The sequence below is a fragment of the Coturnix japonica genome, chromosome 3, assembly GCF_054131305.1.
Source record: "Coturnix japonica strain WE chromosome 3, WE-NBRP24, whole genome shotgun sequence".
NCBI classification, from domain to species: domain Eukaryota; kingdom Metazoa; phylum Chordata; class Aves; order Galliformes; family Phasianidae; genus Coturnix; species Coturnix japonica.
In genome coordinates this window covers 82,033,588-82,046,365 of record NC_140665.1, presented here as the reverse complement: position 1 = coordinate 82,046,365, position 12,778 = coordinate 82,033,588, and the positions used below count along the sequence as shown (strand labels likewise).

General features: G+C 51.2%; 2 protein-coding genes across 2 annotated transcripts; both read right to left on the bottom strand.

The window, feature by feature from the left end:
* Positions 1 to 3,263: 3,263 nt before the first annotated feature.
* On the bottom strand, positions 3,264 to 5,771 carry LOC146761527 (inositol 1,4,5-trisphosphate receptor-interacting protein-like 1). Its single transcript, XM_085542015.1, has one exon. The coding sequence runs from the start codon at positions 5,712 to 5,714 to the stop codon at positions 4,206 to 4,208; it is 1,509 nt and encodes a 502-aa protein (XP_085398141.1). The 5' UTR covers positions 5,715 to 5,771; the 3' UTR covers positions 3,264 to 4,205.
* A 3,464-nt stretch (positions 5,772 to 9,235) lies between these two features.
* LOC146761526 (inositol 1,4,5-trisphosphate receptor-interacting protein-like 1) lies at positions 9,236 to 11,315 on the bottom strand. Its single transcript, XM_085542014.1, has one exon. It carries the CDS (start codon positions 11,219 to 11,221, stop codon positions 10,028 to 10,030), a length of 1,194 nt encoding a protein of 397 aa, XP_085398140.1. The 5' UTR covers positions 11,222 to 11,315; the 3' UTR covers positions 9,236 to 10,027.
* Between the last annotated feature and the right edge of the window lie 1,463 nt (positions 11,316 to 12,778).

Below are 12,778 nucleotides of genomic sequence, written 5' to 3'. Positions count from 1 at the left end.
AGGTCAGTGGGGCTGGGTGGGAGCTCGAGCACGGCTGGGGGAGCGGGTCCAGGAGCCACAGCCCCTGGGCTCAGGTAGGAGCGGGGCCGAGGGAGCTGGGAGGCAGCGGGGGCTGAGGCCAGCGCCGCTGCTGGCTGCCCAGAGAGCCGCTCACAGGCTCCCCTGAGCGCTCGCTGCCGGCACTGCAGGCTCCCAAACCCCTCGCGGGCCGCAGGTCGCGCCCGGCCCAGCACAGCCTTCCCCCGGCTGCTGCACTCACCGCTGGCCCAGGCCAAAGTGGAGCAGCGCTGCCCGCTGCTGGCCTCGATGCCAGCGCCGCATTGTGACGCGCTGTGCCGTCACAGACGCCCCATCCCCACCCTTCGGCCCCACCCTTCGGCCCCCCTCAGCTGCCCTGGGCCTCCATGGCCGCGGCATCGGCCCTGTTCTGAGGCGCGTGGCCGGACTGGATTTCCTTTGTTTCCCTCGGGTTTTACTGCAGAGAAAGCAGTTGGCTTCATATATTGTACTACCCTAAGGGGCGATTACAGATTAAACACGTCTTGTTCTTAACCTGATTTTTTTGGTTGCATTTGCTTCAATTTCTTCAGTTTTTGCTGATGCGATATTCTTTTTATTATCAGGTCCACTTTAAATCTCAATCTTTGTCCACTCTTGACTTCTTGACTCAAGAGAGGGATCTCTGAGACGAGTGTGTTTCTGCCTGTCTGCAGAGCTGTAAATAAAGTGGGCCTGTCCATCTTGAGCCTTGTCTATGTTTTTCTGAGTTCCCAGGGCCTCCCTTAGGTTTGCCTGCAGTTAGACTAGTTTTCACCAATTCTTTTACTCCCTTAAGGGATCACGACAGACTAAATAGCACACATTAGGGGCAACTCATAATGAGTATTACTGGATATTCCAGGATCTGAACCAGAACTGTAGTCTCTTGTTTTTTTGTGAATCTTTATTAATGTAGTTTTAAAATTTTCTTAAATGGCGTTAATTGGAGTAAACAATTCTGATCTTAATAAGCAAGTTCCTGAGACCGGGGAATGGGAGATTCCCCTTTAGTCAGGGAAGAGGTGGTCCGTGAGTGCCTAGCAAACATTAAGGTCTATAAATCCACGGGACCTGATGGGGTGCATCCGCGGGTGCTGAGAGAGCTGGCGGAGGTTGTTGCTGAGCCTCTCTCTGTAATCTGTCAGAGGTCTTGGAGAACTGGGGAGGTGCCTGAAGGCTGGAGGACGGCCAATGTCACTCCAGTCTTCAAAAAGGGCAAGAAGGAAGACCCGGGTAACTATAGGCCAGTCAGCCTCACCTCTGTCCCCGGGAAGGTGATGGAACAGCTTGTGCTGGATGCCATCTCCAGACAACTGGGTGATAAGGAGGTTATCAGGAGTACTCAGCATGGGTTCACCAAGGGGAGGTCGTGCTCGACCAACCTGGTGGCCTTTTATGAAGATGTCACTAGCTGGGTGGACAGGGGGAGGGCGGTAGATGTAGTCTACCTTGATTTCAGTAAGGCTTTTGATACTGTCCCCCGTGACATCCTTATAACAAAGCTGAGGAACTATGGGATAGATGAGTGGACAGTGAAGCGGGTCGAGAATTGGCTGACTGGCAGAGTGCAGAGGGTTGTTGGTGGTGGTGCGGTGTCTGGCTGGAGGCCTGTAACTAGCGGCGTCCCCCAGGGGTCTGTACTGGGTCCGGTCTTGTTCAACATCTTCATCAACGACCTTGATGAGGGGATAGTGACCACCCTCAGCAAGTTTGCTGATGACACGAAGTTGGGAGCATTGGCTGACACGCCTGAAGGCTGTGCTGCCATTCAGCGAGACCTGGACAGGCTGGAGAGCTGGGCAGTAAGAAACCGGATGAGGTTTAACAAAAGCGAGTGTAGAGTCTTGCACCTAGGTAGAAATAATTGCATGCACCAGTACAGGCTGGGGGAAGACCTGCTGGAGAGGAGCTCTGCAGAGAGGGACGTGGGCGTCCTGGTGGACGACAGATTGACCATGAGCCAGCAGTGTGCCCTTGTAGCCAAAAAAGCCAATGGCATTCTGGGGTGTATTAAAAAGAGCGTGTCCAGCAGGTCGAAGGAGGTGACCCTCCCCCTCTACTCTGCCCTGGTGAGGCCTCATCTGGAATACTGTGTCCAGTTCTGGGCTCCCCAGTACGAGAAAGACAGGGATCTCTTGGAAAGAGTCCAGCGGAGGGCCACTAAGATGGTGAAGGGCCTGGAGCATCTCCCCTATGAGGAGAGACTTAGGGAACTGGGTCTGTTTAGCCTTGAAAAAAGAAGGCTGAGAGGGGACTTGATCCAGGTTTGTAAATACCTGAGGTGTGGGAGCCATAGTGGTGAGGCTGGTCTCTTTTCAGTAGTGCGTGGGGATAGGACTAGGGGTAATGGGATGAAAGTACAGCATAGGAAGTTCCGCACAAATGTGCGGAAGAACTTCTTTACAGTGCGGGTGACGGAGCACTGGAACAGGCTGCCCAGGGAGGTGGTGGAGTCTGCTTCTCTGGAGATATTCAAGACCCGCCTGGAAGCCTACCTGTGCAACGTGGTGTAGGGAACCTGCTTTGGCAGGGGGGTTGGACTCGATGATCTCTAGAGGTCCCTTCCAACCCCTACAACTCTGTGATTCTGTGATGTATATTGCTGACAAGAATTGTGTGGTGGTCTTACATAAAATCTGAAAACCAAAATTTCTTCCCTCTTAATGGCTGTTAAATGATTCTTGGAATCAAGAAATAGCGTGGTTAACAGGAACCTATGTCACTTTCTGGATTACGTCCTTCATTATGCTACAACAGAATGGTGGCACATGTGAAGGACTGTATAGAGAAGGAAGATAGGAGTGTTACTTTGGCTTACAGATCAACACTTTTTACTTCTCTCTCCAGTTAAAAGCATGGGAACATTTACTGTCTTTGGCCTAGCTGGCGGTTTTTAGTTGCTTTGTATTTGCTTAGTTGCTACAGAATTTTTGATGAATGGGAGGAAAGTCAGCTGCAGTGACATGGGTTTACCCTGCCTTAAGTCACATTAATGTATTTGTGTTACTTTTTTTCCTTGCCGATGTCAGTGCCAGCTCTGCAGAAAAGGGGGTCCTGGCCATGCCTTCACCATGAACCCAAGTTACAAAGCCCAAAAATAATGTCTAATGAACACAGTCAAGCTTAAAGCCAGCTTCTGCAATTGTTAGTCTCAGCTCGCCATCCACCGGTGTTCCAAAGCTGATGCATTAGTTTCACCAAAAGAAGGGCACATACACCACTAGTTTTGTTTGTTTTTTAATTTTTATTAATTTTTATAATTTTTTATAATTTTTATAAATTTTTATAAATTTTATAATTTTTTATTAATTTTTATTAAATTTTAATTAAAACATATACATTGATGAAACATCGATGTATATGTTTTAATAATATGCGTTTTCTGATCTACATTAACTATATTTAAGTATTTAACTATATTTTCAGTGTGAACAAAGATGATGATTCTTCACTCCATGTGGTCCCGGCATCTAAAAGGCATATGTAGAAATGCCGGTGGCTACCAGGATATGGGTCTAGCTGTCTCTGTCTCCTGGCTGCTCGGATAGATGTCTTCATGGTCTTGCTGTACTTTAAACGCTGCCTTAAGTAAGCAGCTTCTTTTGAAATCCATCAGATGTAGCCTGCTGTAGCGGCTGTTTCCCAAAGAAGTCTCTGCTGCATCGCATCTCTGCGGCCTCCTCGTGCTTCTGCTATCAACAGCCCCTGCCTACTCAAAGGACAGAAATGTGTCCAAGTCCTCTTGCTGTACTCTGAGCCTGAGCTCAATCCAGAGGACTCTGCAAGAGGTGGTTGTCAGCCGGAGCTTGCAGAAGCAGACGGAGGGCCTCAACTCGCGCTGCACTGTTTGTTGACAGTTGAGGCATAGCTACCCAGGCTTCTCTCACCAGTTCCTGGAACCAGGTTGCAGTTTTCTCCATATCCTGGAGAGTTGGTATAGGAGGCTGAGCATCTTCTCTCTCCCCAGGTGGTCCTCAGGGTGGTGAAGGAAGGAAGGACAGTGTAGTCTCACACCAGCTGCTCCCTTGTGCATATTCAGTTCGGCACTCTGGCTACCGCACTGTTGGTTTGTTGTGGAGAAAACATTTGGGAGCAATTCCGACTGCCTGCTGAGTGGTGTCTTCTCCACGTCCAGAGTGCTCGTCTGTAGGACAAGTGGGCGTCTCTCATTTCCAATAGAACAGCAGGCTTGTGAGCTGATCTTGCAGCTCCCACAACTCCTGCAGTGCCTGCTCATAACTGTCTGGATCTTGCACCAGGTGCTGGAGGAGGTTGAGCGGTCGGGACGCTCGGAATTCCTGCGGCAAGATAATCTCCGCAGGCACATCCTCATTTCCTATGAGGAAATGGTTCAGGCATTTCTCCTCCACACAGCAGCACAGGTAGCGCAAGATGTCATCCATCCGCTGCAGGAAATAGCTCCCATGCCAGCTTTTCAAAGGGATGTCAGTCAGGAGGTGCATGAGCACTGTCCTCAGTTGGTAGGGAGAAAAAGTCTGTCCCGCCAGGATGTGGGCACCCACTTGCACATATGTGAGGTTGAAAGTGTTCCACTGGTCACGGGTGGCTATGTGCTGGAAAAACTTTGCCTCAGCCACCGCACAACTCTGTGGCCAGGTTGTGCTGGGGGTAAAAGCAGCCTCTGTCTCCTGGCTGCTCAGAAAGATGTCCGTATTTTCTTGCTGGACGCCAAACACAATCTCAACAACGCAGGCTGTTTTGTGGATGTCTGTCAGATGAATCCTGCAGGAGCGCCCGGACGGCATCACATTCATGCTGCACGTCTCTGCCTCAGGCATGTATTTCCAGGCATGTGTGATCAGCACCTGGAACCATCGGGCAGTCTTCTCCACATCTAGGTAGGCGTCCTCGCAGAAGTCACATAGTAGGCTGGGGTGCTGATTTCCCAGCTCTTCCTTGGAGGTGTGGAGGAAGCACCGCATACCCATCTCCGGCTCCCTCCCGCACGTGCATTCCAGATCTACATGGATGCGGGAGTTCCTTGCTGGCAGCTCCCCTGCGGCTCCCAGATCAAGGTGGAAAACGTGCCCACGGGGGGCCGACAGGGGCACAAGCAGGCAGAAGATGGGTTCCTTCTCAGGGGGACACCAGCCTTCATAGGCACTGCCCACCCCGATGGGGCGCTCTGGCACCGGAAAGAAAGTATCTGACACCAGATACTGGCATAAGTTGATGAGGCGACCAAATAGGAGGAGTATCTGCTCACAGTTGTCTCGATGAATTTGGTCTGGCCAGAGCGCATCAGCCTGTTGCTCCTCCTGCTGCTCCTGCTTACTGATGGAGCTCTCCTCATCACTGATGTCTTCCCTTCTCTGGAACTTTTTATAGATCTTCCACATGAACCAGAGAAAAAGGAAGAGAATGCAAAGAACACTGCAAACCTTCCAGTAAGGCAACACAGAGAAGAGCAAGGCTTGAATATCCACCCCGCTCTTCTTCAGGTTGCTCTCTTCTAATTGCGGAAGCGGAAGCGGAAGCTTTTCCATCCGCTTTCGCAGAAACACCTCACGCATGCGTTCAAGAAGGCTGCAAACCTTCCGGTAAGGCAACACAGAGGACAAGGCTCGAATGCCTATCCAGCTCTGCCCCAGGTTCTCTACGTGCTGCCACTGAAGTGTCATCTGCTCTTGCAGAAACACCTCACGCTCACGCATGCGTTCCAGCGTTTCCACGTCCAACTCATCACCAACGAAAGCCACTCTCTGCGCCAACAAGGCGAAGAAAAACGCCAAAGCCATGATCTGGAAGAGATGAGAGAGGGGAGGTCAGTGGGGCTGGGTGGGAGCTCGAGCACGGCTGGGGGAGCGGGTCCAGGAGCCACAGCCCCTGGGCTCAGGTAGGAGCGGGGCCGAGGGAGCTGGGAGGCAGCGGGGGCTGAGGCCAGCGCCGCTGCTGGCTGCCCAGAGAGCCGCTCACAGGCTCCCCTGAGCGCTCGCTGCCGGCACTGCAGGCTCCCAAACCCCTCGCGGGCCGCAGGTCGCGCCCGGCCCAGCACAGCCTTCCCCCTGCTGCTGCACTCACCGCTGGCCCAGGCCAAAGTGGAGCAGCGCTGCCCGCTGCTGGCCTCGATGCCAGCGCCGCATTGTGACGCGCTGTGCCGTCACAGACGCCCCATCCCCACCCTTCGGCCCCACCCTTCGGCCCCCCTCAGCTGCCCTGGGCCTCCATGGCCGCGGCATCGGCCCTGTTCTGAGGCGCGTGGCCGGACTGGATTTCCTTTGTTTCCCTCGGGTTTTACTGCAGAGAAAGCAGTTGGCTTCATATATTGTACTACCCTAAGGGGCGATTACAGATTAAACACGTCTTGTTCTTAACCTGATTTTTTTGGTTGCATTTGCTTCAATTTCTTCAGTTTTTGCTGATGCGATATTCTTTTTATTATCAGGTCCACTTTAAATCTCAATCTTTGTCCACTCTTGACTTCTTGACTCAAGAGAGGGATCTCTGAGACGAGTGTGTTTCTGCCTGTCTGCAGAGCAGTAAATAAAGTGGGCCTGTCCATCTTGAGCCTTGTCTATGTTTTTCTGAGTTCCCAGGGCCTCCCTTAGGTTTGCCTGCAGTTAGACTAGTTTTCACCAATTCTTTTACTCCCTTAAGGGATCACGACAGACTAAATAGCACACATTAGGGGCAACTCATAATGAGTATTACTGGATATTCCAGGATCTGAACCAGAACTGTAGTCTCTTGTTTTTTTGTGAATCTTTATTAATGTAGTTTTAAAATTTTCTTAAATGGCGTTAATTGGAGTAAACAATTCTGATCTTAATAAGCAAGTTCCTGAGACCGGGGAATGGGAGATTCCCCTTTAGTCAGGGAAGAGGTGGTCCGTGAGTGCCTAGCAAACATTAAGGTCTATAAATCCACGGGACCTGATGGGGTGCATCCGCGGGTGCTGAGAGAGCTGGCGGAGGTTGTTGCTGAGCCTCTCTCTGTAATCTGTCAGAGGTCTTGGAGAACTGGGGAGGTGCCTGAAGGCTGGAGGACGGCCAATGTCACTCCAGTCTTCAAAAAGGGCAAGAAGGAAGACCCGGGTAACTATAGGCCAGTCAGCCTCACCTCTGTCCCCGGGAAGGTGATGGAACAGCTTGTGCTGGATGCCATCTCCAGACAACTGGGTGATAAGGAGGTTATCAGGAGTACTCAGCATGGGTTCACCAAGGGGAGGTCGTGCTCGACCAACCTGGTGGCCTTTTATGAAGATGTCACTAGCTGGGTGGACAGGGGGAGGGCGGTAGATGTAGTCTACCTTGATTTCAGTAAGGCTTTTGATACTGTCCCCCGTGACATCCTTATAACAAAGCTGAGGAAGTATGGGATAGATGAGTGGACAGTGAAGCGGGTCGAGAATTGGCTGACTGGCAGAGTGCAGAGGGTTGTTGGTGGTGGTGCGGTGTCTGGCTGGAGGCCTGTAACTAGCGGCGTCCCCCAGGGGTCTGTACTGGGTCCGGTCTTGTTCAACATCTTCATCAACGACCTTGATGAGGGGATAGTGACCACCCTCAGCAAGTTTGCTGATGACACGAAGTTGGGAGGATTGGCTGACACGCCTGAAGGCTGTGCTGCCATTCAGCGAGACCTGGACAGGCTGGAGAGCTGGGCAGTAAGAAACCGGATGAGGTTTAACAAAAGCAAGTGTAGAGTCTTGCACCTAGGTAGAAATAATTGCATGCACCAGTACAGGCTGGGGGAAGACCTGCTGGAGAGGAGCTCTGCAGAGAGGGACGTGGGCGTCCTGGTGGACGACAGATTGACCATGAGCCAGCAGTGTGCCCTTGTAGCCAAAAAAGCCAATGGCATTCTGGGGTGTATTAAAAAGAGCGTGTCCAGCAGGTCGAAAGAGGTGACCCTCCCCCTCTACTCTGCCCTGGTGAGGCCTCATCTGGAATACTGTGTCCAGTTCTGGGCTCCCCAGTACGAGAAAGACAGGGATCTCTTGGAAAGAGTCCAGCGGAGGGCCACTAAGATGGTGAAGGGCCTGGAGCATCTCCCCTATGAGGAGAGACTTAGGGAACTGGGTCTGTTTAGCCTTGAAAAAAGAAGGCTGAGAGGGGACTTGATCCAGGTTTGTAAATACCTGAGGTGTGGGAGCCATAGTGGTGAGGCTGGTCTCTTTTCAGTAGTGCGTGGGGATAGGACTAGGGGTAATGGGATGAAAGTACAGCATAGGAAGTTCCGCACAAATGTGCGGAAGAACTTCTTTACAGTGCGGGTGACGGAGCACTGGAACAGGCTGCCCAGGGAGGTGGTGGAGTCTGCTTCTCTGGAGATATTCAAGACCCGCCTGGAAGCCTACCTGTGCAACGTGGTGTAGGGAACCTGCTTTGGCAGGGGGGTTGGACTCGATGATCTCTAGAGGTCCCTTCCAACCCCTACAACTCTGTGATTCTGTGATGTATATTGCTGACAAGAATTGTGTGGTGGTCTTACATAAAATCTGAAAACCAAAATTTCTTCCCTCTTAATGGCTGTTAAATGATTCTTGGAATCAAGAAATAGCGTGGTTAACAGGAACCTATGTCACTTTCTGGATTACGTCCTTCATTATGCTACAACAGAATGGTGGCACATGTGAAGGACTGTATAGAGAAGGAAGATAGGAGTGTTACTTTGGCTTACAGATCAACACTTTTTACTTCTCTCTCCAGTTAAAAGCATGGGAACATTTACTGTCTTTGGCCTAGCTGGCGGTTTTTAGTTGCTTTGTATTTGCTTAGTTGCTACAGAATTTTTGATGAATGGGAGGAAAGTCAGCTGCAGTGACATGGGTTTACCCTGCCTTAAGTCACATTAATGTATTTGTGTTACTTTTTTTCCTTGCCGATGTCAGTGCCAGCTCTGCAGAAAAGGGGGTCCTGGCCATGCCTTCACCATGAACCCAAGTTACAAAGCCCAAAAATAATGTCTAATGAACACAGTCAAGCTTAAAGCCAGCTTCTGCAATTGTTAGTCTCAGCTCGCCATCCACCGGTGTTCCAAAGCTGATGCATTAGTTTCACCAAAAGAAGGGCACATACACCACTAGTTTTGTTTGTTTTTTAATTTTTATTAATTTTTATTAATTTTTATAATTTTTTATAATTTTTATAAATTTTATAATTTTTTATTAATTTTTATTAAATTTTAATTAAAACATATACATTGATGAAACATCGATGTATATGTTTTAATAATATGCGTTTTCTGATCTACATTAACTATATTTAAGTATTTAACTATATTTTCAGTGTGAACAAAGATGATGATTCTTCACTCCATGTGGTCCCGGCATCTAAAAGGCATATGTAGAAATGCCGGTGGCTACCAGGATATGGGTCTAGCTGTCTCTGTCTCCTGGCTGCTCGGATAGATGTCTTCATGGTCTTGCTGTACTCCAAACGCTGCCTTAAGTAAGCAGCTTCTTTTGAAATCCATCAGATGTAGCCTGCTGTAGCGGCTGTTTCCCAAAGAAGTCTCTGCTGCATCGCATCTCTGCGGCCTCCTCGTGCTTCTGCTATCAACAGCCCCTGCCTACTCAAAGGACAGAAATGTGTCCAAGTCCTCTTGCTGTACTCTGAGCCTGAGCTCAATCCAGAGGACTCTGCAAGAGGTGGTTGTCAGCCGGAGCTTGCAGAAGCAGACGGAGGGCCTCAACTCGCGCTGCACTGTTTGTTGACAGTTGAGGCATAGCTACCCAGGCTTCTCTCACCAGTTCCTGGAACCAGGTTGCAGTTTTCTCCATATCCTGGAGAGTTGGTATAGGAGGCTGAGCATCTTCTCTCTCCCCAGGTGGTCCTCAGGGTGGTGAAGGAAGGAAGGACAGTGTAGTCTCACACCAGCTGCTCCCTTGTGCATATTCAGTTCGGCACTCTGGCTACCGCACTGTTGGTTTGTTGTGGAGAAAACATTTGGGAGCAATTCCGACTGCCTGCTGAGTGGTGTCTTCTCCACGTCCAGAGTGCTCGTCTGTAGGACAAGTGGGCGTCTCTCATTTCCAATAGAACAGCAGGCTTGTGAGCTGATCTTGCAGCTCCCACAACTCCTGCAGTGCCTGCTCATAACTGTCTGGATCTTGCACCAGGTGCTGGAGGAGGTTGAGCGGTCGGGACGCTCGGAATTCCTGCGGCAAGATAATCTCCGCAGGCACATCCTCATTTCCTATGAGGAAATGGTTCAGGCATTTCTCCTCCACACAGCAGCACAGGTAGCGCAAGATGTCATCCATCCGCTGCAGGAAATAGCTCCCATGCCAGCTTTTCAAAGGGATGTCAGTCAGGAGGTGCATGAGCACTGTCCTCAGTTGGTAGGGAGAAAAAGTCTGTCCCGCCAGGATGTGGGCACCCACTTGCACATATGTGAGGTTGAAAGTGTTCCACTGGTCACGGGTGGCTATGTGCTGGAAAAACTTTGCCTCAGCCACCGCACAACTCTGTGGCCAGGTTGTGCTGGGGGTAAAAGCAGCCTCTGTCTCCTGGCTGCTCAGAAAGATGTCCGTATTTTCTTGCTGGACGCCAAACACAATCTCAACAACGCAGGCTGTTTTGTGGATGTCTGTCAGATGAATCCTGCAGGAGCGCCCGGACGGCATCACATTCATGCTGCACGTCTCTGCCTCAGGCATGTATTTCCAGGCATGTGTGATCAGCACCTGGAACCATCGGGCAGTCTTCTCCACATCTAGGTAGGCGTCCTCGCAGAAGTCACATAGTAGGCTGGGGTGCTGATTTCCCAGCTCTTCCTTGGAGGTGTGGAGGAAGCACCGCATACCCATCTCCGGCTCCCTCCCGCACGTGCATTCCAGATCTACATGGATGCGGGAGTTCCTTGCTGGCAGCTCCCCTGCGGCTCCCAGATCAAGGTGGAAAACGTGCCCACGGGGGGCCGACAGGGGCACAAGCAGGCAGAAGATGGGTTCCTTCTCAGGGGGACACCAGCCTTCATAGGCACTGCCCACCCCGATGGGGCGCTCTGGCACCGGAAAGAAAGTATCTGACACCAGATACTGGCATAAGTTGATGAGGCGACCAAATAGGAGGAGTATCTGCTCACAGTTGTCTCGATGAATTTGGTCTGGCCAGAGCGCATCAGCCTGTTGCTCCTCCTGCTGCTCCTGCTTACTGATGGAGCTCTCCTCATCACTGATGTCTTCACTTCTCTGGAACTTTTTATAGATCTTCCACATGAACCAGAGAAAAAGGAAGAGAATGCAAAGAACACTGCAAACCTTCCAGTAAGGCAACACAGAGAAGAGCAAGGCTTGAATATCCACCCCGCTCTTCTTCAGGTTGCTCTCTTCTAATTGCGGAAGCGGAAGCGGAAGCTTTTCCATCCGCTTTCGCAGAAACACCTCACGCATGCGTTCAAGAAGGCTGCAAACCTTCCGGTAAGGCAACACAGAGGACAAGGCTCGAATGCCTATCCAGCTCTGCCCCAGGTTCTCTACGTGCTGCCACTGAAGTGTCATCTGCTCTTGCAGAAACACCTCACGCTCACGCATGCGTTCCAGCGTTTCCACGTCCAACTCATCACCAACGAAAGCCACTCTCTGCGCCAACAAGGCGAAGAAAAACGCCAAAGCCATGATCTGGAAGAGATGAGAGAGGGGAGGTCAGTGGGGCTGGGTGGGAGCTCGAGCACGGCTGGGGGAGCGGGTCCAGGAGCCACAGCCCCTGGGCTCAGGTAGGAGCGGGGCCGAGGGAGCTGGGAGGCAGCGGGGGCTGAGGCCAGCGCCGCTGCTGGCTGCCCAGAGAGCCGCTCACAGGCTCCCCTGAGCGCTCGCTGCCGGCACTGCAGGCTCCCAAACCCCTCGCGGGCCGCAGGTCGCGCCCGGCCCAGCACAGCCTTCCCCGTGCTGCTGCACTCACCGCTGGCCCAGGCCAAAGTGGAGCAGCGCTGCCCGCTGCTGGCCTCGATGCCAGCGCCGCATTGTGACGCGCTGTGCCGTCACAGACGCCCCATCCCCACCCTTCGGCCCCACCCTTCGGCCCCCCTCAGCTGCCCTGGGCCTCCATGGCCGCGGCATCGGCCCTGTTCTGAGGCGCGTGGCCGGACTGGATTTCCTTTGTTTCCCTCGGGTTTTACTGCAGAGAAAGCAGTTGGCTTCATATATTGTACTACCCTAAGGGGCGATTACAGATTAAACACGTCTTGTTCTTAACCTGATTTTTTTGGTTGCATTTGCTTCAATTTCTTCAGTTTTTGCTGATGCGATATTCTTTTTATTATCAGGTCCACTTTAAATCTCAATCTTTGTCCACTCTTGACTTCTTGACTCAAGAGAGGGATCTCTGAGACGAGTGTGTTTCTGCCTGTCTGCAGAGCAGTAAATAAAGTGGGCCTGTCCATCTTGAGCCTTGTCTATGTTTTTCTGAGTTCCCAGGGCCTCCCTTAGGTTTGCCTGCAGTTAGACTAGTTTTCACCAATTCTGTTACTCCCTTAAGGGATCACGACAGACTAAATAGCACACATTAGGGGCAACTCATAATGAGTATTACTGGATATTCCAGGATCTGAACCAGAACTGTAGTCTCTTGTTTTTTTGTGAATCTTTATTAATGTAGTTTTAAAATTTTCTTAAATGGCGTTAATTGGAGTAAACAATTCTGATCTTAATAAGCAAGTTCCTGAGACCGGGGAATGGGAGATTCCCCTTTAGTCAGGGAAGAGGTGGTCCGTGAGTGCCTAGCAAACATTAAGGTCTATAAATCCACGGGACCTGATGGGGTGCATCCGCGGGTGC

Coding starts and splice junctions, on each gene's coding strand:
- LOC146761527 (XM_085542015.1), bottom strand. CDS start 5,714: ATGCGTGAGCGTGAGGTGTTTCTGCAAGAGCAGATGACACTTCAGTGG.
- LOC146761526 (XM_085542014.1), bottom strand. CDS start 11,221: ATGTGGAAGATCTATAAAAAGTTCCAGAGAAGTGAAGACATCAGTGAT.